Consider the following 24503-nt stretch of genomic DNA (forward strand, 5'->3'; position numbering starts at 1 on the left):
CTTCCATCATCATGCAGTGCGTTTTAGCAGAGTTAGGTATTTTTATTCGAGAAAGACATCAGCCATATTCTAAATCCACTACAAACTGGTTATAATAATTTTGAACATCCTCATGCTGACTAGTAGTTCAGTACTGAAGGAGGAACTTGATGTTCCAGTTAAACTATGACGGGATCCAGTTGATCCAGTTGCCAAATCCAGAGCATAATACTTTGTAAACACAGGTCTAGAATTCCAAAGAGTTTCCTTAAATTACCCTGCTGTATCTTAGGGCATATCTAAGAAGTCTTAACAACATAGAGAAAAAGTTTCCCAAGACCACAGTAAGTGATCTGCAGAACCACATTATTTAATGTTTTTAAATATTTCAGAGCTTGAAAGGTATGCATGATAGCGGGAGAAGGCACCTAAGGATCAACAGTAATCCATCAGTCCAAACTGAACATGATCCAATAGTTACAAAGGACAGACTTATTTGCTAACTTCACATCTTTTGTTATCTTCCATAACCTATAAAAAAGGGTCTGAAGTAAGAGCGTGACCTTCAATATTTCTTACATAAAACTCATCTTCATATTTCTTACATAAAAACCACACAATAACGAAAGCCAAGCTACCTAGTCACGCCAAGCACATGCCCCTGGATCACCCTGTGGTCCAGACAAAGATCATAAATGCACAGCCTCATCTACACATACACATATGGAAAAGGTTACTCAAGGCATATGCATGGCATCAGTGAACTGGGCCCAAAGTGTGCACTGTACTATAATCAGCACTTTTTTATACCTCTCTCTGCTGATTAACAGAGCTTTTGAATTCAAAAGCATGACTCAAAGACAAGAACCAACACTCTTCCATAGGAATGAAGGAGTTGTAAGCCATCCATCAAATGAAAGGCACTGTGCGGACTGGCCCAACAGCCCTACGAGACACACATGCATCCTCTGGTCAGCTACAGTGCTACAGAGGAGCTACAATTTGCAGCATGCAGGCACGTAAGTCCTCTGCAGGACTCCTCAGCTGTTCTCCTGTCCTCTTCCACATGAGACACACCGTAATTCCACTTCACTGGAAGGAGGGACCTATTCCAGCATACATCAGTGTTTCGCTTTCTGCTGCGCCCAACGCAACGGTAGCAGAACGCAAAGTAGCATCACTTATTCTCCCTTGGATTAGTCTTTCTTTGGTGAGCTCTCCAAGGGTTAAAGGACCATGAAAGAGAATGAGAAAACTTACACTGACTAGCATGGTATGAACCTGAAGGATTCTTTATGGTTGCTACATTTCACATATGCCACCACAGTCAGATCCAGACACTTTCACACTAGTGACTGTATTATGCATCACCAAAGTCATACCTCTGCCTGGCTGTCAGGTGGTTTGCAGTATGCCCTGATGGAACAGGAGCTCAAATAGCTTGAGATGCCTGCATCTGACACTGAGGGCAACTGAAATATGTCCAGCTGGCCCATATATTTTAAATTTTTGAAACAAAGAACAAAACTGAAGATATTCTACAGTATTGGACAAAGATCGCTGCCTCTTTTTGTTTATATATGTAATCTCTGTTTAGTTTAAGTAACAACTACCATTTTCTGATAAAATGCTTGCTTACTCTCACTGTACTTAAAATTGACATGGGTAGAATATTTGAAACAATCATGCATGAGAAGTTCTTGAAGATAAAGAGTAATTATAACTTACGATTACATCTTTTTTGTACAAACCGCAGCTTACAGGCTGTTCGATACGTTGAAAGTCTGATGACATCAAAATTCTGTGCTCCTATGAATAAAGAAAAATTTGTGTTTTTCTTTCCTCTATAACATTCAGCTTACCCCTGAGAGATTTACTTAAAAATGGTTTGAGTGTTTCTTCACATACATCATCTTTGTCATACAAACGAGACAAAGATTTTCATTACGTATGTCATGGTAAAGTGATTTTCAGCAGTGTATTATAAACTGACCTAAGTTTGAGACTTGTACGAGTACCTTACAAGGAAGCAAGAATTAAGTGGTGAGTGGGTAAGGAAGAGGACTGTGCTGATGTTGGAAGACACATACACAAAAGATAAGAGACAAAGAAAAGGTGGGGTTAGTACTGCTACCACCTTCTGCACCACAGCCCCTTCAGGAGCATGCTTTTGGTCTCCCAAATAGATCCAAATCAGTAAGAAGCAGAAGAAAAAGCACAAAAACATAAAAAATAAAATAAAAAAAATCTTCACCAACAACCTCCCACTTCAAGATATGTGTTATACCGTCAAACAATCCCACATCAGGAAAGACTTGAATGCCATTATCTATCACTAGTCTGTACATCTACTAGCTCCAGCAATTACTCTGAACATTACAAACCTGAGCAATTTCAGAAAGTTGTATTAACCCTCTGCCAAACAGACCTGTGTGCCTCCTATACTAACCAAACCAGAGCATAAATGATGTGGGGATGATAAATGATACTGAAGTCCAGTATTGATCATTTTAATTTGGAAGCAGCCAACAAGTCAAGTCTTGAAAATCCCATTAAACTTAAACCACAATGCCATTTAAATGGCTCACAGTTCAACAGCATTAGCAGCTATGTCCTAAAATCAATATAGTTCTAAGGTGTAGCCTGAAACAATCCAGTTGCACATGAGCAACAGCACAGATGCACGTGGCTCCTGCAACTCTTGTTTTCTCACAGGAACGCACAAAAGCAGGCTCTGCCGCAGCCTTTCATACTTCTCTCAAAAGCCAGAGCCTAGATGAGTAAAGAACTGAGAAACGGGCACAACTGTGACTTACAGAATCCAGACTTCTCAAAGATACTTAAAAACAAAAACCCAAGCCCACATCCTCCTAAAGAAAGTATCAGGTTGCTGTATCAGGGGGTCTTGCTCAAAGATGGTAACTTATTCCCTCCTATGTTCTGAATTCAGAAACCAACTTGCAAATACCTCATTTGAATTACCTTTGTGTAGGCATCCACTGACTCACAGCTGCAAATTTAAGAAAGTCTTCTTGGCTTTTAGATATTTCATCACAATTTTGCAAATACAATGCCAAAAGATCTCTTAAGAACAAGCAGATGCATGTACTGTGTCTTGAAAGTGACATACAAGGATTATCTCTCTCCATCACTGATGTAGGCTTGAAGGTAAAAAGGTGCTCAGAAGATCAGTGAGGGGGGTGACCCACTTCCCAATTCAAGGCTCCCCACGACGGCTTACTTCAGAGTGACACTAGACTAGCCAACACCTGAGGAGCGTTCTTCTGCTTTATAGTATAAATTTCAGTGGATTATTGCACAGCGTCATCTTTAGAAAACTAGTCTCCGATATTTCAGGAAAGTACTTGCCTAGGTAAACATAGGCTGGAGTATTCAGATCCAAGGCTACAACAAAATAGCTCACTTCATATTTTCTACGCAGTATTCTTTCAAAACTCTCAATTAGGGTGCATACTTCTATCTTTCACACCAGAGAGCACACTTCCATAAACCGTGAGTCTTCACAAAATGCTCTGGCTGTGTAAAATATATGTATACCAATTTGTACAGAAAATATTTACATATACATAAAAGGTCATTTAACAGCTACACGTAGAAACAGAAACAAAAAGGAAAAGTCATCCATCTTCTGTTCTCATCTTCCTGCGTCACATTAATACAAAAGCTTTAAACAAGGCCATTCTTTTAAACTATCTGAAGATAAAGTGGGACGTGTTTTCGAGACAATCTCTATCCCTCAACGATGGAATGGATGAGGCTGGAAGGCACTGCTGGAGATCACCTAGTCCCCTCCCTGCTCCAACAGGACCTGCCACAGCAACTTGCCTGACTGTATTCAGTTGATTTTGAGTATCTTCAAGGATGGAGACTCCACAACTTCAGCCGGCAACCTCTCCCAGTGCTCAACCACCAACCACCCTCACAGTAAAACTGTTTTTTCTCACAATGAGATGGAATTTGTTGCGTTTCAGTTTGGGCCTGCTACCTTGTATCCTGCCACTGAGCTGAGAAAAGTCTGGCTCCATCTTCTTTATACCCTTCCATAAGATAAACTCTGTACTTATGCTGCAGTTCAGAGAAATCAAGAACAGCTTACACTGAATTCTTGCCTGTCCAACAGCTCCATAAGCACTACTAACCCAACACCCCCACATCCCTGGGTAGCACACCCAGCGTGGGTGAATGCCAAGGTCTACTCTCATCTCACCCCAGCAGTTACCTAAACACTTCAGCAAATCTGCATGTTGATCAACAACAAATGGTCGCTGAAAGCATCAATTTTACACATCACACATCTACCCTGCATATGAAGCTCACCTAAAAAGGAAACCATTTGTGTGTCCACTTTATAGGGGAACATTCTAACACAGGGGAGGTGAAGCTTAAGACCTTAAGCTTTCTCATACTGATATGCTGAAGAGCCTTACAGAGCAAGGCAGTTAGAATGTCTGTACACCAGCACTTTCACTGATAATGAACAGCAATAACCACAGCTGCAAGAAGAGACACCTTGCCTAAAGACAATAAAAGTTCTGAATATTTTTAACAAATTAGCCAAAGCTAAGAACTAGCAAGACGTCTGTACTAAATGATCACAAGATGACTGTAACACTTTAAAGTGACAAGGCAAATGTAATATACTCTGATGCACCAGTCAAAGCATTGCTACTGGAGAAGTACGTTTGTCATTTCAAAAGGTTCTAATGAGATTTCACCCAGGATATCATGCACAATTCAGTGACCTTTGCTCAAGTAAAGCTGAATAGAGGCAGAGAAGACCAGGAGATGAGCTATACATCAGGAAGGCTACAGGAGTTAGTTTGTGCTAGATGCTGAACAAGCCAAAAAGGGACAAGACTATAAACTCAAACACAAAACAAGTTGGAAAGATGGGGAGAAATACTAAGACTGGTGTCACATGAAAGGAAGCAGATATAAATTAGCCAGGAATAAAACTGTTCCTGAAGTTATGGGACACCTGTAACTGCCATAAGAATGTTAATCTGGAATTCCTTCAACAAAATAGCACGAATATAGTATTGTTTTAAGAAAGACCGTCACCAGCCTGTAACTGTAATTACAGGACACACTTGACTAACATAGGAACTTCATTCAGTCCTGCCTTCCCACAGGAAAGTAAAATAACATGATGCCAAGGAAACATACAGTCTTTTACTTCTAACTGCACCTATCTTTTTTTAAAAGGCTAAGTCTCATTCCTTTACATTATATTATCTCTGGACAGGCATTTGATTTCTAGTAACAATTACAGCCTCTCTTTCAGAGAATGGTCCTGTAAAAAAAAAAACAAACAACCCAAAACCAACACAACCACCCCCCAAGCATCTCAAACTGTTTCTCTTCTGAGTCACACTAGCATTGTGGTGCAATATTTTTATTTTTTTAAGGTTAAGGATCTGTCTGTTGTAATTATTTATTTTAAGTTTTCCCACAAACTTACTTTAGATATTGCCATATATGAGAAATGTGAATGTTCCTTAAAAAAGGAGCTTCACAAAACCTAGCAGTGAATGACCTTTCAGGCAGCTGCGACTCATCTCTTGTGTTCTCCTCCTGACCAGCACCCAGAAGCACCCAGGATGCTTTTCACTAGATGAGGCAATAGTCTTGTGGAAACGAGATGCAAATGATCTGGTGAAACTATCAACGTGAAGCTCTCAGTAAAGAATAAATGACATTATGTCTTCCAATTTCTTACTTACTCATTTCCATGAACAGCTGTCTCTTCTCTGCCATTGTCCTCCTCCTCTTCCCACTCTCCTCAATCATTCTGAAGACAAAAATGGCAAACACTGTTTGTGCTAGAATTTTGTTACAAGAGCAACTTACTGTGAACAACATTATTTTATCCCTCAACTGGAACAGTTTGATTATATTTGGTAAACAAAAAGACCAGCAGAAAGACAGACATCTCTTCATAACGATCATGTTCCATAACGGACAGATACACTCCAGACTTGTTAACAGATTTTTAAGTGCTGTACAGTACGGGAAACATTCATTCTCAACATTTTAGTTGCTAATATGAAGTTTGCAGAACTCAGAGCTGCATACATATACATGTAGCAATATTGTGTAAAGAATCCCTTCCTGTTCAAAGCAATTTTGTTTGCACAATACAAAGCAAGCAAGACCTCGCCACAAGCAGCTGAGCCAATGTACGGATTTGCACCGCTGGTACTCAAAAGGAGAAAGCACATTGCATTCCTTTCCCTGGCTGACAGAGGTCAATAACATCTCTCTTCCTTGCCTAAGGTTCTTGTGGGGATGCTGGGTTTGGGGGCAGAGGGTTCTCTCGGCTTTAAACAAAACTTGCAAGGCTGCATTTAACTTTCAAACCTGATGCCTGAGGTCAGATCCAATTTGTCAGGGAAGTAAAGGCCTTAAATATAATTAAGGTGGAAAGGAAAAAAAAACAGCCATGTTGTTTGGTCACACAGGGCTCCCTTTCTCAGGAAAGCAGATGAAAGTAGTACCAACAACATGGTTGAACTGATACACCAAGGTAAGGAGGCACAGGGACAATTTAGTACCTCATATGGGTTGCTTCATTATATAATCCTAAAAGACAAACGCTTAAATTTAGTCAACTCCAGCGAAAAGAAAGCAAAATTAACTATGAACATAAAATTTCACTTAAAATTACTAAATTACATTATTCTTTTGTTATCAGATTCACCAACTCTTTAAATATTTTTTAAACATCTAAATAAAAAGAGGCAAACGATTATTCTACAATTACACCAGAATCTAACTCTAAGGGAGTTAGTCAGCTCACCCTCATGCAACATGGCAGGACAGATTTCATCAGGCTTAAATGTCAACCAAGGAAAAGCAAGTCGTGTCTTGGCACTTCACACACACTCTGATTAACAGTTTCCCTCAGCAGTTGTCCATTGCCTGTTAATTATTCTCTGGTGAAGATGCTGCAACACATTCATCTTGAAAGCCACCAAAACCTTTTTCCTCAACTGTTCATAAAAGGAAAATAAGTGTATGGTGATATAAAGTAATCTGCAAATATATTTTCTTATTTTTTCCTAATAGGAAAATTAGCAAAACAGAAAGCCATACTCAGAACCAACATGCTTCTGTATTACATTTTTAAAAAGGAAAAAACCTCAATAGCATTGTGCAGATTTTTTCAGCTTCCTAAAATAAATTTTATTAAGTTAAATAAATATATGCAAATGGGATGTCTTATCTTCTCAACCAAGGTTCTTCACTATGCATTGTCTCGAGCTGTACTTCACAGGGGACTGGAGCAGGTGTTCACAGAGCTGGGCACTGGGAAATGTCACCCATGTGATGCATTTTGTTCACCCACAAGTTCCAGCTATCCTCATACAATGCCCCAAACCTAAGAGTTTTTTGGAGCTAACTAAGATTCTCTTTATTTCCTCATCACTTAAAACATGCACGCCATCTTGAAGAATGCCCGTTACTGTACCAGTCGTTAGCTTTACTTCAAGTGCTAGCGCCACTCTAAATGCCACAACAGATGGACTCCAGCAGGTAAATTAGTTATTTGATCTTTTAAGTTGTTTTTAGTAGAGACTCCATCAAGACATAAGGGACATCATCTGAATCTTCTACAACACCAAAAAAAAAATCATCATGATAGTATTATACCTTGTCCTTGGGCTTCAGGTACACATGCCCTTCACTCCACCTTCCAAACCCCCTGTTTCCAAGCCAATCTCATTTTTCTGCAAAGCTGGAACCAGTCCCTGGGGAACTTGCCTCGCACCAGAGTGGCAAGACAGAGTGATACTAGAGATACTGTAACCATCATTTCTCCTAGCAATTACCTACTAGAGCCCACAGACTCCAGCTAAACCCATGGGAGAGGCCTCCCACTCTGCTTTCAGAGGAGGCACAGAGACATGCTACCAACCAGCAAGGAAAAGCAGATGGCAATGCCAGATACTCCCATTCACCACCGCCACTCAAGCGGCTGTGCAAGTATCACAGATGAGGCCCAGGAAAGGACTAAAGGCTCAGATGAAGCAGGGTATAAGACTAATCCTGTATATTAAGTCTGCAATTAATTTTGCCGCTCTGTGCTAACATGTACATTGGAAGTCACATCAAGCTTTTTCCCCCTCAGACACTTCACTGCCTTGCAGGTGTCAGGATTTGAGTTTTCTAAGAGGTCATTCAAGCTGCTTGGGCCATGGTCATGGAACACTATCATACATAACCCATAGCTCAACAGGTTAGATTGAACGAGACATACACTTTTTAAAATTTTAAAGGAGCTAGCATTACCCTTCATGCTCTCTGCAAAGCAAATGAATGAATTAGATGTTCATCCATGTCCTTGAAGTGAGACCTGAATAACTTAAAGTGGTCTCTCCATGATTATGGAATGCTGCAGGGACACATCAACAAAGCCCGATTCACCCATAGCTCTAGAATTATCTTGTACAGATTCTTCAGGTGCGGTCTCAGGAAAATCATGTCCCAAGGAACATTGCCTCAGGACCTCCTCCAAGTCCCCTGCCTTTCTTGAAGGGAGCAAAAGATTTGAAATTTGCATTAGGCGAGCAGCTCAACAGTCATGTACCTGCTCACCAAAACAACCTGTTACTATTTAGGTTCACCAACTCTCTGTGCTGATTCTTTCCTGCTATTATCTGTGACAGGACAAACATGTAAGAAATTATATTTCTGGGCCAGAGTGTCCCACATTCTACAGACAAATAGCAGAGAGAGAAAAGAGACAAACTGAGCAGAAAGAGAAAAGAGACAAACTGAGCAGATACTTAGAAAAGTTGTGGAAATTACATTAGTGATATGAGATCCATTAGAATAATTGACAAACCCATTTTTAAAGCCTGAGCAATCAGATACAGAAGGATCCCTTGCTGATGAAGGAGAAAGAGGGAAAGTCTACATCCATCTTTGCACTTTAAACCTATCTCAAGTTCAAACCAGGAATGAACTAAACCCAGAATAACTGCAATTATGTTAAGGATGCAAATTACAGTGCTCAACATCAGAAAAAAAAAAAGGTAAATTGCAGTTTGTTCTGCATTATTGTTTTTTTCTGTTTGGTTGTGTTGGAAGGGGGTGGCAGTGTGGGTTTTTTTGGTAGGGATTTTTTTGGTGGTTTTTTTTTGTCTGGTTGTACATTTTAGTTACATGTTAGTTGTTTGATTGGGTGTTTTTCAAACATTTGTGGCACAATGCATCAGAAAAGTGCCAAGAAACATGCATGGATTGAAATGACAAGACAGACAAAAATTCTCAAGATGGATGCTTAGAATGAACATATGGGGAGAAGAAATGCTAAAAAATAATTTATGTACCAACAGAGGACAATGTGAATGCACTGGGATTCTCCAGTATCACATTACATGTTTAAACAGGTACTTAGGAGGGTTTTTTTCATTCAGTTTTGTCCTTCACATTTGATGATGATCTGTTTCTAAACACTTGGTATCTACTTCATCATTCTTTAAAATCCCGACACATTAGCAACGCTTGGGAGAAGCGGCATACAGAGATCCATGCCTATCTGACAGAAGAGCACTGCATTTCTCTCCTGTCTCTTGAACATACGCTACCATTTTAGTGTGTGGTAACTATATAGCATACACTGAAGAAGGTCCAAGCCCATTTCTGCAGGAACCAGACACTACACTGCTACAAGGAGGACAGCAGCAACATGTATCTAAAAGTGTCAGTATTTCACATTATGAACAGCAGAAAGTTCTTATACATTCACAAAATGTCAGCTTTGGACCTGAACATTTCCATAAGAGTAACCCAAATCAAGTTTGTTGGACCTGAGTCACAAAAAAGAACTCAGATAAACTGCTAAATAGGGATTTAGAAGAAGAAAAATGCTTGGTCATGCTTAAAAGCCTTAATTATTTTATTGCAAAATTCTGCTAAGAGAGTAACAGCACATTACTGGGCCAAATCCAGCCAATGCAGTATCCCATCGCCAAAACGAACCCAAAGCAGGTGAGCAGGGAAGAACAAAAGGATGGGGCAAGCATACAGAAAAACTTCCCAAGAACTTCCAAAACCCTGCTGCACTGAGACTTGCTGAGCCAAAGCGATTCTCTGTATTTAGTAGCCATCAACATCCTTTCACCTCCACAAGCCTGTTTGTCCCTTTAGTGCCCCATAAAATTGACATTCGCGCTGCGCAGCAGGAATTTCCAAACACGAATCCCACAGCTCAACAAACCACCACACTGGCTTTTCTGCACCTCCCTCCTCCTACCAGATTCACAAGGCTCCTGGTTTTTCTGCTGAGACACGCAGAAAAATCAATCGCTATCCACTCTCTCCATGACATTCATGATTTTATAATTCTGTAACGTTATCTCCTCCCCTGCTGCCTTTCCTCCACCTGGAGGGATCTCAGCTTATTTTGCCATTCCTTAGTACGTACTGAGTGCACTCTGCTCCTGTAAGCCCAAATCAACACATTCATGTCAAGAAAGCTATGCAGCCAAGGTCAGACTAAGAGGTGACTATAGCAATTAACGTGCATGACATTAGGAAAAGCCTGGGATGGAAAGCCACAACAGACTGAACAAGGAGATGAGAAGTGGAGAAGAACAGTGGATCACTGCTCTGCACAGCAATGACTGGAATGGCCAGCAGCAGCAGTGCAGAATACACACAATGTTATTTGACCTGGGCAAACTGAAAGATGAGAGGTAAGGATCAAAACTGCTATGGAGAGCAGAAAAACCAGCTTTTCCAAAATAAACTAACTGTGAATTTAAGTCTTCCTCTAGCCATGAAATGCAATAATGAGACGCATTTCATTTTCCTGTAGCTTTCAGTACGTGTAGCTGCATGCTGCCTGAAGGTACATATGCCTACAAACCCTAGAACTTGCAGATGAAGAACCCGTGCAAGAATCAATATGGATTCAGAAGATGAAGTTAGGAGGGAGTTCTAATAGAAAACTACCTTAAGTATTAATCAGACTTATACAAACAACAGTACATACTGTACCTTGGTACGTGTACTTCAAGGGGAATGGGCAAAACTGAGAGGGAACTGTTAAATCCTAACTTCAGTGTTTAAGCACAGTCTGAAACTGCATACACAAATACCAAAAATGACAGACAGCGTTCTGAAGTTTTGGCTGTGGTACAAAATGCCCGACCTCCATCCAGCCTCAGACTTCTCAATGCTAGATAGTACAACTGTTTTCTGTAGACTAGGCCTAATGATTTCTTATTTCTTCCCTTAGGCTTCCTGCCATCTACACTGAGTGCCTCAAATGTAGAATTAATCAAAAGAGCCTACAAATTAAGACACCAAGACTTGGGATTAGTAGTGTCTAATTAGAAAAATCTGCTTTCTTTACCCCACTCTAAAACACCATGGAATTTCAGAATAATTACACAGAAAAGCAAGGTTCCCCAAAAGGTCCTTGCAGCAAAAAAAGTTCTCACCTACCAGTAGAGATACTTCAACTTCTTCAAAGCCAAGCAGTTTGAGATTCAGACAATACTTCTTGCTATTTATATAAAGCTAGAAATCAAATACCTCTGAATTTCACAGGAAACTATAGATATTTCTAATTAGGTTCAGAGATGTTACACTTTAATTATTCTGAAAAGGCTGGATTTTGCTTTAAAGGTCAGGCTTAAAGTTGTAGTACCAAGTCCTGCCTGTATGATGGAGAAGCCCGTAAAATTCCATTCTACACTCCTGGAGCTTTGTAGGGGTGTGGGTTTTGTTTGTTTATTTTAAACAGAAACGTAAGAATGACCACACTGTGTCAGACCAAAAGTATGAGTTCCTCGTCATCTTTCTGCTTCTTTTAGACTCTTTACTGCATAGTTCTATTTCATGCTTCCCCTTGCCTCCACCCATTTCTGTATTGGAGAAGACAAAAATAATCCTCAGACATCATCTCTTTTCTAGGCAGAAGAATCTGAAGACTAGCTGTCTCTTGCCGAGAAATCACTCATACTTATGACTGATCTTTATCATCTTCTACCATCCCTTTTCTCGTTCCATCATCTGCTTTCAGAGATGAAGCAGAAACAGAACAGAGTATTTAACATGTAGGCACACCACTGCTTTATACAGCAGCAGTAACAACATTCTTGTCTTCTTTTTTAATATTCTTAATAGAACATTAAAAAAAAATTTAAGACTATTAAGCTTTTTTTTTTTTTTTACCATGACTGAGCATTGGCCTGAAGCTTTTACAGAACTAAAGTAAAGCATCAGGATGCTTACTCCTGAGGGACAGTTCAGAGCCTAGGAGCAGACATATCAACCCAGACTGCCAGTTTATCCTCTCCCCTCTCTCACTCTTATTTGCGTAACTTGACATGCCTCCTACACTAGACAATAAAAGAGAACAAACTCAATAGCTAGCAGTCCTAAACTTAATAACTGACTATTTTTAATAGATATCTTTCAGCAGATGCCTCACCGTTCACCCTCCAGTCACTTGTTTGTGATTACCCACTGTTGTTTATGACAGTGACAAAGTTAACCTGGGGATAGTGAGACTGTAAGGAATTGATCTCTGACTCTTTAGCTGCATTTGCCTTCTGCCCAAAAATGTAACCTTGCTCTTAAAAGTAGACAGGTATGTTTTTCTTACCTCTATCATTCTATATATACACCAAGGCATTCTTAGCAGTAAGATAATGTGTTAGCCTGGTTTTGTTCTGCTTCCCCCTTCCCCACTCCAGTGTTTCCAAATTAAAAATCTAGATTGTATGATATAAAGCAAATGTGTGTCATTTTAGCAGCAAGATAGAAAATAGAAGTTACGGTCAAAGTAAATACTATCCTAACAACTGAATTGAAAAAAAAAATGAATCAGAGGTCTACAGATTGCTTCAAGTGCAGATTGTCAAAACATACAGAATTGATGCCCATACAAATAACTGAAGAACACCACTGGAATTAATTTCCTTAGCTTTAATAACACGCAATTCAACCAAAGGCTGAAACTTCCAGAGCTTAAAGAAATATGCCTGGACACAAGCCATCTGTATCACCAGCAGTCTCTTTAGAGGGGAAAACCTAAATCTGATAAAGATGTGAGTTTCACACACAAAGGTGTTTCATGATGAACATCCTGTTTTGTTGTTCTAGCAAAAGCAGTATCATCAAATAACTTACTCTGCTTCCAGTCACGGTGATGTGACAGTGAGTCTACGTGGTCTGTCCTGGACGATCTCCATAGGTATTTCTTGCTCAAAAAGCTTTTTGTAACACTTAGCAATCCGGTAAGGACACTCACGTCAAAAAAGCTCTTGTTCACTTAAGGATGGGACCAAGACTGGGTTCAACCTACTACTTTTTTTTTTTCCTTAAAGACTGTTAAAACTGACTGCAGTTCAATTTGCATGCCAGAGAATCTCCTCTGGCTGGATGTCTCCCAGAGTTTCAAGGATTCTGATTAATTATGGAGAACTGGAAGTAAACATTAGTTCCTGAGGTTCTGGTCTTCACATCAGTTCTCTCTCTGGCAGCACAGGCTGAACTGACACACCACCTCAGGTGGAAGTACAGAAAACCTGCAAGAGAGCACGAGTGCTCTGCTCAAGTCTGACTCAGTGAAGTACAGGATTTCCTCCCTGCAGCGACAGAACAGTGCTTGAATTTAAAGTAAGAATGGTGCTGGTTCCACAGAAGATGATTCTGCTTTATGTCAAGAGGCAGCAGCTTTGTTTAAGAAAAAAAATCTGAAATCAGTAAGATGAATGCACTACTGGCAGAGAGTTTATCTTTTATGTACTGGAAAAGTCAGTATAGGTACTAACACTGACCACAGTCTATAAGTCTTAGGTCAAGCATGCTCAAGTTGAAATCAGAAATGAAAGTTTGCAAGCTGAAGTTACTGCTGCAGCCAGCACCTGACACCATGCAGATTGTATTTGCTGATTTAACTTTGGAGAGACTGAAAGTAAGCTGCAACATGCTCCAATTTCAACAGTTCTATCATAATGCATGTGCTCAACTTGCTTTTCTAAGTATTCAGAACAGAGGCTAAAAGTTACCGAGACATTATCATATAATAATACTACTAATAATTTATTTTTACTTATATGTAAATGTGTATGTATATAAAAAAGGATATTTTTTTACTGTAACAGGGAGACTAGCCACCAGTTCCATGGGAGATTTTAGTTCAAGATGCCTATTATTTAAATTCATAATGTTGAAAATCAGCAGGGAATTATCTGTACTGCAGTAAAATATTCACTAAAGAAATGCAGTTTAATTATTATTAAATAGTATTAGAAAAAATCATTACATGCTAACAGTTATTTGTACATACTTTGTACAAATTTGTACATCATTCGTACATATTTGTACATCAAAGTAATGTTCACCTTAAAGCACAAAAAAATGCATAAGCTATAGTAACTTACAAAACTACAGTTGATTAACTTGATGCAAACCTTCAAGAAGTTTACAGTTTCCCTTTATGCTTTCACCTTCTCCCTCCAATAACACTGATCTCTCGCTTCCTGAGTAAGCTCTATGACAAAGTTAATATAAAAGCTGATTTATAAATGCTATATCAGTAATCGTGGAGAATTCTACAGTCAGTCACCACCTCGAATATATTCATAGGCACCACAAATTCAAACATTTTTCTTATTTCTCTTGCGGTTTTTTTCTTTTACTGTTTATATTCCAGTCTTCTGTTTCACAACTCTCCCTTTTCCTTACTTTGAAAGCTCTCTCCCACATCCACAACACATACATGCATGCATTATATACGTACACCTGGCTGGAGAGAAAACAACCATACGTATATAAAAAGTAAAACTTAACGCCTGTTTTTCCCCATGACTTGCTGTAACAGTTTCAGCCACTGATGACTCTGGACCACACATTTCAGTGGTTCCTGATTGTACTTGCAGCTTAAGCACAAAAATGAAAACAAGCCACTCCGAAGATTGTTAGGCCAATACTACAGGACCTATCTTAAAAGGTTTCGCTCTTCTTGGAGCTCATCAGCTGTAGGTAACGGCCTAAATAAGCAGCTTTTCCTCCTCAGATTGGAGGGGAAGGAGACTATGTAATTAATCTCAGCTAACAGAGCAGCCGTTATATTCTCACACTAACTAGAGCCACCATCCAAGAAGTCACACTCCTTCCCTACCTGCTACTGTAACGACTTGCTACTATGTGAGAGACTATGAACTTAAAACTTCATCATTTGGGTTCCGTATCTGCAATTTCAGGTGCTTCCTCACTGCTTCTTGATTACTGAGTCACTAAATCTGTTAGAGGGGAAAAAATATCTCTCAAGTAAATTGTTTTATTTTTTATTTCCACTTTTAAGAGATACCCCAAAGGAAATTCTGACCTTTACGATTTGATAACCGTTTCCAGACATCTGTTTGCATTGAAATGCAGCCTAATCAAGCTGAACAGAAGAACATAGAAACACAATTTATGAATTATTAAATTTGAGTTGTTCAGATTCTTGATGTTGCATTTTACTAGCAGAAATAATATTTGATATCACTGGTAAGACAACTGCATTTGTTGTGCGAGGGTAAAATTGTGCTTATACCTATTTATGTTCAGAAATTAAATAATTTAAAAAAATTCAGAATAGCAGTTCGGGCCATATTTTGATCTTAAATGTACTCAATTCACATGGAAGGAAGTTTAGGAACTTTCTGCCAGTTTTCTAATTAGAAGAATGCATCTTCACAGGTGGTTTAACAAGAAGCTTTCATCCCCTGTCAGTTCATTCCCTTTTACAAATTTGAATGAACCTGGCATTGGGATGAAGACACTGAATAAAAATTCAGGGCATATCTGTACTTGCAGAAAAAGGTTATTGCTGTTGCATCAGGTTTAGTACTTCAATCATCTGTTTTGGGCTTCTGAACTTGTATGGCTTCAACTGTTATTTGATTTAAAAAAACCAAATTATTTCTAAATTGTCATAATGCTTTGTTAAAGCATAAAAGTTAAGTTTATTTATGATATGAGTATCGATTTATTCACCTTCGATGGATTTCAGTAAAAAGATGCTGAAGTATTTTTACTTTGTCTTTACTAAGAATTTGAACAAAAACCCCAAAGATTGATTTCATTCCCTCATCTCCCTCTCTGTCTATCCAAAACACCTGAATCTGCCTACTCATTTCTTTGTTCTTCATCCTCTCTTGGTTCATATTTTGATCTCCCTTTTATCTGCAGTCAAACATTAATATATGCAGTTGATTAAAGGTATTCTTCCATTCCCCAATGCCTCTTACTAGGAAAAAGAAATTGATCTAGAAGTTAATACAGAGGGACACATCTAATGCACTTAGACCAAAATCCAGGAAGACAAAAAGATAAGCCCTTTATACTCATGCAAGTAGACTGGCAACATCTTTTAAAGTTTATTTTAACCATTCCTGATAATTGTCCTAGTTTAACTTAAAATTTCAAACTCTGTTCCCATCACCATATGGGATAAGTAATCAAAGCAAAAGCAATGGCACACAGAAGTATTAAAAATACGTTAAAATGTTGCTTCTGTATCTGTTGCAACAGGAGTAACAGAGCATCTTTGAGAAATAATATGAATCTTCGTAATTTCCTAAAAACTTAAAAGGTCCGGATCTCACAGATTTTTAAAATGAAGCTTTCTTAAAAGTATGGGACTCAAATGCTTGCATAAGACCTTTACAAGTCAGAACTGACTTCAGTCTAGAAGGGCGTAAGTGAAAAAAACCCCACTAAACTAAGACAGAGAGAATGGATTATAACTTGGCAGTGAAATTCTATACAAATCAATGGTTGTTTTTTGTTTTTTTTTTAATACAGTGGCTCAAAAGCTACTCTTAAAGAAGATTTTGCAAAACCATGCAATATTATACAGTAAACTTTCTTGAAAATGAATGGGCAATCAAGAAGTTTTGGGGGGAAAAAAAATAGTATCGAGAACTACACATTTCCCTACTCCATGCCTTGCTGCTTCTGTTTAAACTGTAAGATTTTTTTCAAGGCACAAAATACCATCTGTTTTGTTTTTACAGGACACTGCATGCAGCAATACATCCTCAGCCAGTCCTTATTGCTTTAATTTACTGTTATGGAAAACAACCATAACATTGGTCTGAGACCCACGAGGAGACCAGCAATTTTATCTTCTCAACTAGTAAGAAATTGGTAAAGATTTTACTAGACACAAGAGTATTTAATCACAGGTTTCTTTCAAAAACCTTTTAACACTATTTTAAAAAGAAGTTCCAGATTACCTCAAGACAAGATAGAAAAAATTCAAATCCAGGTAGAGTTCCAAACCATTCCAATTACTGTAACACAAGTATTTCACTTCACATATGTAACTGTTTGTTCAACACCCAGAACAGACAGAAATCCCTGCCCTGAAGAATTTACAGGTCAGGTGCAAGACTACAGACAAGCTGATGAAACCAACAGCTGGCACCGTATTATTCATAGCCTACTTCCTGGGAAGTTTAAGGCACAAAACCAAAGAAAGGTTTAAAAGAACATTACAAGGTATTATTTTAGGTACATAGCAATACATACTCATATTTAGTAAGCAGGGAATTGTTAAGCATGGGGAACAGCAAAACTGGAAGCTATTCAGGACAACACTGCATGTTTAAACACACACTGCATAGTCTGATCTGTTTTCCAGCAAACTAAAGAGAGGATGCATAGCAGTAGGACACAGAGCACCTAGAATACAAAAATGCTTTTCTTGAATAACTGGAAAGACATCACAAACTCTTATTTTTCTTTATTGCCCAAAAGCCTAAGGAATAGAAAGAGGCTTTTACAACCTGCCCTGGTGATTCTGAGACTGAAGTTAAAAGTAATGCCTACACATAAGGTTTACCATGAGCCTGCAAACAAGAGCAAATTTAGCAGTTAAAATTATTCCCTTAAAATAAAGCAATGTTAACATTAGATAAGAAATGAAATATTACACCATGATTTTCAAGCAGTAAGAACTTGGAAATACCCTAATTAATAGCTTACCTCTCCCTCTCAGGAAGGGAAGATTCATCTTCTTTATAACACTGGAAGGGATTTCTGTGCAATCTGTGCTTCTCAGCTTTTCCAACGTGAATCTTACAAAAACCTTTCTAGCCATTTTAATCTGCAGGTTCCCAGAGCTGCTTATTAGAGCACAAGAGAAAAATTCTAAAATTGCCTCTTCACCAAACTGAACTATTTATTAGGAATTGTTTTGAGTTACTTTTTTGCCCTTTTCTCTATTAACCTAGATTAAGCGATCGAGCATGAACAGAGTAAGGAATGCAGCACCGGCAGGATACCACACAAATGTGAACTCTGACAGGACGCAAACTAATCCAGATCTCGTGCTGGTGGACAACAGTATAGTGCATAAACACTACTCTCCTCCCAATTCATCCACATCAATATTAGACAATACCATTTTCAGTATCTGTCATCGCCTCTAGTTCTGTATCACTTGCTACCATCTTCATCAATCACTAGTAATCCATGCAAGACCTTCCCTCCCCACCTCACTTCAGATGTATTCACCTTACATTAAAAGATTGAGCACATGAGAAAAAGTTGATACAAACTGCTCCTTTGGCACACCCGTAGAAATGCTAAGTTCCAGCCAAAGGGGCAGTGACAATGTGAACTCCTTTCAAAATCACAACTGAATTAGAAGGGGAAAAAAGCTTACCCAATTTTAAATCTTTACATAGTGATCATTTTATCTCCTACATTAAAATGTAAAATCATCCTCACCAAATTCACAAGCCTACAAAGTGTTGCCACTACCAATGGGAAAGTGAACACGTGTATAATCCCAGGTAACTTTGGTTTTGTCTGAGCTGCCAGAAGCATACAATACCTTCTTCAGAAATTTGGCTGTACCCAAACTAGTTGTCAAAAACCACCAGTGCCTCCCTACTGCCTCTCCATTTCCTTTGATGTCATCATTCTATAAAATAAAGAAAGATGAACCCACAATAATTAAGATTCCATAAGCACTGCAACAAAGAAAAAATCATATAAATAAACTCAAAGAATAGTATTGCACTTCTAATGTAGCATTCTGCCTGTCCCCGAAACACCTCTCCCTGGATAGAGCACAGCTAGTTTGCTCCACTTTGCAATCCTTGTTAAGCCTCTCAAGATGTGCTTGCTCATATTGCAAGGTATTAAAAAAAGAACAACCCACCCCAAACCATGTTTTGGTTGCATTCACTAGGTAACCAGGGCAAGAAACATTTAAATGCGCATCCCAGCCAAAACCAGGACATGTGCGCACCTCATAGCACACCTGCTTCCAAATAATTTGCTGTCTGCACTGCTATACAACCTGTACAACCACAACCATAACAAGTTAACAGATACTACTACCCAGTCAAGCTTTCTTAATGTTTACTGTTGACGTAAGTTTCTTCTCAGTGTATATTCTGTTATCACTAGAAACTGACCTACAAGCAGTAACACAGAACACAGTATAGTAGAACTGGAAACTTCATCCCTTCCCTGCCTCCCATCTAACTTATCTTTGCAGACTAAGTTACAAAAACCCTTTTAGATTATTCAGCCCTTAACATTCAGCTCTACAGTCTTCTATCAATGTTCCCATGTACACATCTGTAACACTGACTCTGTACACTGTATATAACATAGAACATTGTCAGCTGCTTTTCTAAGTATCTGCAATTTAACATTCCAACTATCTGACCAACTGTGGACACAAATGAAGTTTTGTTTTCTTTCTTAAGAAAACCAAAATAAGCCAAATGTAAACTTAATTGATCATGCTTGCCATTGTGTTCTGTAAAATGATGAGTTCTTACCCCTTAGCTTTGTAACTTTTCTTGTTTAAAAAAAAAATTTAGGGACTAGGCTCCCTCACCATTTGCTTTCTGGCAAAACAGCCGCCTCACTCCTCAGCCTCTTAAATGAAGTAAAAATCTGCACCTGAAAGCAGCAAGACTGATAAAGACAAAAAAAATACTTCATGCTTGCAGTCAGTCAGTACTGCTTACCTGCAGTAAAGCTATTATGATTTTAAGTGTTTTTTTAACTACAGTACACACTTTATACACCCAATCTTTTCAAAATTTAGACATGAATTGGTACCTGCTGTCATTCATTTCCTAGAGATGAAACATTTCCTAACTCCATTCATTTCCAAAGAGAGACAACTGGCCAAATAAAATTCCACAACAGATTATTACAAGTTTTATTAGCATTTCTTCCAGATTTAGTTTGCCTAAAAATTTTCACTGCTGCAAGTATTTTTATAAATCTGTATTACTTAAGCACAACCAAGAAATTAAAATACTGTCATCCATTCTAGTAGCCCCTGATAGCCCACAGGACTGGAAAAGATCCATGAAACAATATACTAAGTTTAGCCACAGTTTATCAGTTTAAACACTAAACCAAACACAAACAATACAATCACGATTTCTTCTCCCTGGTACTCAATGGGAAAAGAAAAAAGAAATAATAGCTTAATACAAATATTATAAATTCAAATCCTTATCACCAGATAAAATAACCCTGAAACCACAAAGAAAAAAAAAAGTGGCAGGGATAGATAATGGTAAGAGAATGAGGCTGTGCTGTGAGTGGAATGCTGAAAGCCAACCCTTCACACCTGCTGGGAAACTGTGTCTGCCTCTATCAGGTGATGTATTCTGTAACTACAAGGATAGTGTCAATGCTACAGACTACCATGTCCGAGCTACAAAAATTACCTTTCCTTCCAAAAAAAGTTCTAGGAAATCGTTTGCAAAAAGTGCCTTATCTGAACACATCATTTAGGTTCTACAATGCTTGTAACAGACCAGCCACATGAAGCCAGACTCTCTGAACCATCCAGAGTATGTGCTGTGCGCTCTGGTTAACATGCCAACTAATCCGAAGTTGTTGGTTTAAACTTCAAGACCTGATTTTCTCTCTCTTCAAAACCTGTCAGCTTGCACAACATACAACAGATAACATGGCCATGGCTAGAAGGAATTGTAAGTTGTCAGTCCTAATGCCACCCTGTGGTACCGAGTGTATAATATAATTAAAGTGATGGGAAAATCATGCTTTTATGATACTGCAAAAGCCTTTGTTCTTGCATTATGGCTTCTTCCTAAGTTTTCTATACCATTCATCATTTAACTTCTTAAAATTTATGTTGTTATTGCAACACGTAGGTTCTGTGGTAAACCAGATGCCTGAACATATTAGCTGCAGCACAGACAATATATAAAGGAAGTTACCATTTTAAATAACCTACAGCCTAAAACAAGAAGCAGTTTGCTGCAAAAAAAACAGGGGGGGTGAGACAATACTGACATGGCTTCTGTATTCATCACAACAAAAACTCTAATGAACAATGAGGGGGTTGTCACAAGGCGCTTACACAGAGGTCTACTGGATGTGCCCTCTTATATGTGAGATAAGTAACAAGCAGACGACAAATTCCAGCATCCCCAACACAAGAGTGGGAAGCTGCCTTCTTGGTACTGAACAAGACCTCAGCAGCTGATTGGGGATACATCATCAAACAGCTATACAACAAAGACAAGAATCCTATGTACGATAAAGATAAGAAGCAGAAACCCCAAAGAGGATTTAAATAGGACAAGCTACCTCTGGAGCAGCATCCTGGACAGATGAAAGCATAGCAAGAATGTAAGGGTCAAAAGGAATGATGTTGCTGGAAACATGATGTGAATTGACTAGTCTGGAAAAGAACTTCAGAAAAGACTGTAGCATAGGCCACAGACAGCCTTCGCCGACTGTACATGTTCTGGTGAGAGAAATTACTGCTCAGACTGCCCTACACCATCTATACTGATTAATTCTCCTTTTTCCAGCTTCCCTAAACAGGAAGTCTTCAGGCCAGTAGCATGTTCGCCCTTTTATCTAAATTCCCCAAAATTAACCCAAAATATCCTTTGGAGAAAACGCAAAAAGCAACAGCGTTAAACCAATGCTTGTGAGTTACCTCCTTTCCTTTGGGTGTACGTTATGAAGCCATCTAGCAGTATAGAATCATACACGCTTATCAGGGAAAAGAAAGAAGGGAAGGGGGGAAGAGAAGGCCCAGTTCTTCAGTCCAGCATTTCCTAATTTTTCTAAAACCCGGAACTGAGACTTCTGACTTTTTGAACCACTGGTTCAGGCACATGGAATGTTCTGTCACTGGGCAGCCATGCCAGACAGAGCATCAGACTGTAGAGTCAGTTTTAGGAACTAGAGTAAGAAGACTGAAAGTACAGAGCATTTTTAAAGGGCAATAATGCACAACTATTGAGCAAATTCTAACGTTAATAACTCTGATTCTATTAGACATGCATTTCAAGCAGCACAGAAATAGCTTTCAAAGTATCCTTGTGCTTTCCAGCCTGTTCTCAGTGGCTCACCAATCCCCGCTGAAAGAAGAAAGTACTATGCTGGTGCTCTGTGTACCACTAAGGTTTTCTTAGCTGTCCATAAGAATATTCATCAGCTTCACCGCCCCAGCTAAGGGACCTAAATCAAACTTGCACAAGAACCTAATTGAAGGGATATTTTTTTTTAAGGCAGGATTGCATCTCATGTAGGAGTATCTTATATATCCAATACTTCACATAAAATGCAGAAATCACCACCTCGTGCCAGAAGTTTGTAATAGATGAAAAATTTCAATATCAGTTACGTGAGTGTGACAAACAGGCAACTGGTATCAGTTACATAATACAAGTTTTTAAGCTCAATACTCCAGGTAGTCACAACAGATCACATTACCTGAATTACACCGAGAAGTCTCTTAGGGCAACTTCCACTTTCTGGGGCTCAGTTCCTTCTTCAAACATTTAAAGCCAATCTAAAAAAAATGGGGGAAAAAACCCAAGCTTTTTTACCAAGAAAGTAGCGGTTTTCCACAGAAAAAAATAACACTGCCACCCCGATTTTGCCGTTACTGCTGTGATTATGCTACTTTTGCCCTGATTGTGTCTCCCGTTAATTACAAAGGAACGAAGCCTGCAGGTTCTACGCGAGCATCTGTCAGCTACAAGATGCGCCAACCAGGCACAGCCGAGAGCCCCGGGGCACCCTGACCGCTCCCGCCGCGAACCGCCAGCCTCGAGACCGGCGGGCCCGGAGCGCGGGGCAGGCGACCCGCCAGGCTCCCCCAGGTGTCCGCGGCCCGCTGAGGGGCGCCGGGCGCGGCTCCCCTCCGCCCAGGCCGCCCGCGGTTCGCTCCGCCCGGCGTTTCCTCCGCGCCAGGCCCGGAGCCCGGCGAATACCGCAGCTCCCGCGGCCGAGGCGAGGGGCTCCGGCTCGGTGCCGGCCCCCAAGACCTCTGCGGGCAGGAGGGGCGCCCCCCGGACCCGCCCGTCCCCGCACCCCGGCCGGGTAGCGGCGGGGGCCGGGACACCCTCCTCCCCGCAAGGCCCCGCACCCTCCCACCCCGCGGGCGGTAGCGGTGCCCGCAGCGGGCCCGCGCCAGCGCCCGTTTCCGCCGCGCCGAACACGCACCTCTGCCGGGGGGCGGCGGCCGGGGGGAGTGGGCTGCCCGGGGCGGGGGACACGGCGCAGGCGGGCTCGGGCCGCCGCTCGCCGCCACGCCGGCGGCCGCACGGGCACGGCCGGCCGAACCCCTCAGCCTCCGCGCTCCAACGGACCCCGGCCGCCTCGCGCCGCCCAGCCAATCCGAGCACGCCTCCGCAAGGGCGCGCGCACTCTCGCCAATCTGAGCCCGCGCCCACCTCACCCCCCCCCGTCCGGCGCCTCCAGCCAATCAGCAGCTGAGGCAACCGGCCCCGCCCCTCCCGATCCGTGCGGCTCCGCCTAGCCGCCAATCGGGAGGCAGACGCTTCTCCGGCGGCGGACGTGCGTGCGCTTCCCCCGCGCGCTCCCCGTTCCCCTCAGCCAATCGGCGGCCGAGGCCCTGCGCCGCCCGCGCGCGCTCTCCTTGCGCCAACGGGCCCCCGGAGCGCTCGTGCTCTCCGGCCAATCAGCGGCCAGCGCGGCCTCGCGCGCTCCCGCCCGTGGCACAGCGCGCGCCGCCGGCCCCCCTCCGGGCGCAGCGGCAGTGCGCAGGCGCAGTGCGCGCCCGTGAGGCGATGCCCGACCGCGGGCTGCTCTGATGGGAGCTGCGGGTCGCCGCCCGGTCCGGGGCCGCCTGTGGTGCCGCTCGAGCCGCGTGGGGCGGAAAGGCGGCTTCTTAAAGTCATTTAAACGGCGGGAGGTAACGGCGGAAACCCTGGTCCGAGCCTGAGGGTGACGTGTCAGTGGGCCAGGGGGCGGCCCCGCACGGGTAGGCTCGGTTAGCGCACTCCGTGCTGTTGCTGCGACTCCAGAAGGCAAAGTGTGTTGTGGGGGTGTGTGTCAAAGCCCCGCAGAGCCGGTCGATGTGGTGCCCTGCGCTGAGTTCTGGCCGGCTCTTGTCCGCAGGAGCGTCCGTGAGTGTCAGGATGGCGCTGGGGCCCTGTCGGGAAAGGCCCAAGGCCAGTGAGGGTGCAGGATGGAACCTGGAGTCAGCCCACAGCCCG

The 24503-nt window shown here is 41.2% G+C and overlaps 1 protein-coding gene across 16 annotated transcripts in view; it reads right to left on the minus strand.

Annotated features, from left to right (window-relative positions):
* The window catches only part of DTNB (dystrobrevin beta), a 224799-nt gene extending 200762 nt beyond the window's left edge, over positions 1-24037 (minus strand). For 2 of the 16 annotated variants that reach the window (XM_080390247.1, XM_080390245.1), the window contains exons 1-3: positions 23488-23980; positions 22753-22831; positions 5724-5791 (exon numbers count right to left, since the gene is read on the minus strand). Coding sequence is in view for 11 of the 16 variants with exons in the window: in XM_080390249.1 (XP_080246375.1) it covers positions 1708-1788; positions 5724-5790 (148 nt within the window). In the remaining 5 variants the exon portion in view is untranslated. Of the gene's footprint in view, positions 1-1707; positions 1789-5723; positions 5792-6799; positions 6993-13149; positions 20542-22752; positions 22832-23487 lie in introns of those variants that run through there. The other 14 variants (XM_080390249.1, XR_013928598.1, XR_013928599.1 and 11 more) reach the window with 14 other exon arrangements.
* Between the last annotated feature and the right edge of the window lie 466 nt (positions 24038-24503).

The sequence above is a fragment of the Falco punctatus genome (assembly GCF_963210335.1).
Source record: "Falco punctatus genome assembly, chromosome: 5".
NCBI lineage: Eukaryota > Metazoa > Chordata > Aves > Falconiformes > Falconidae > Falco > Falco punctatus.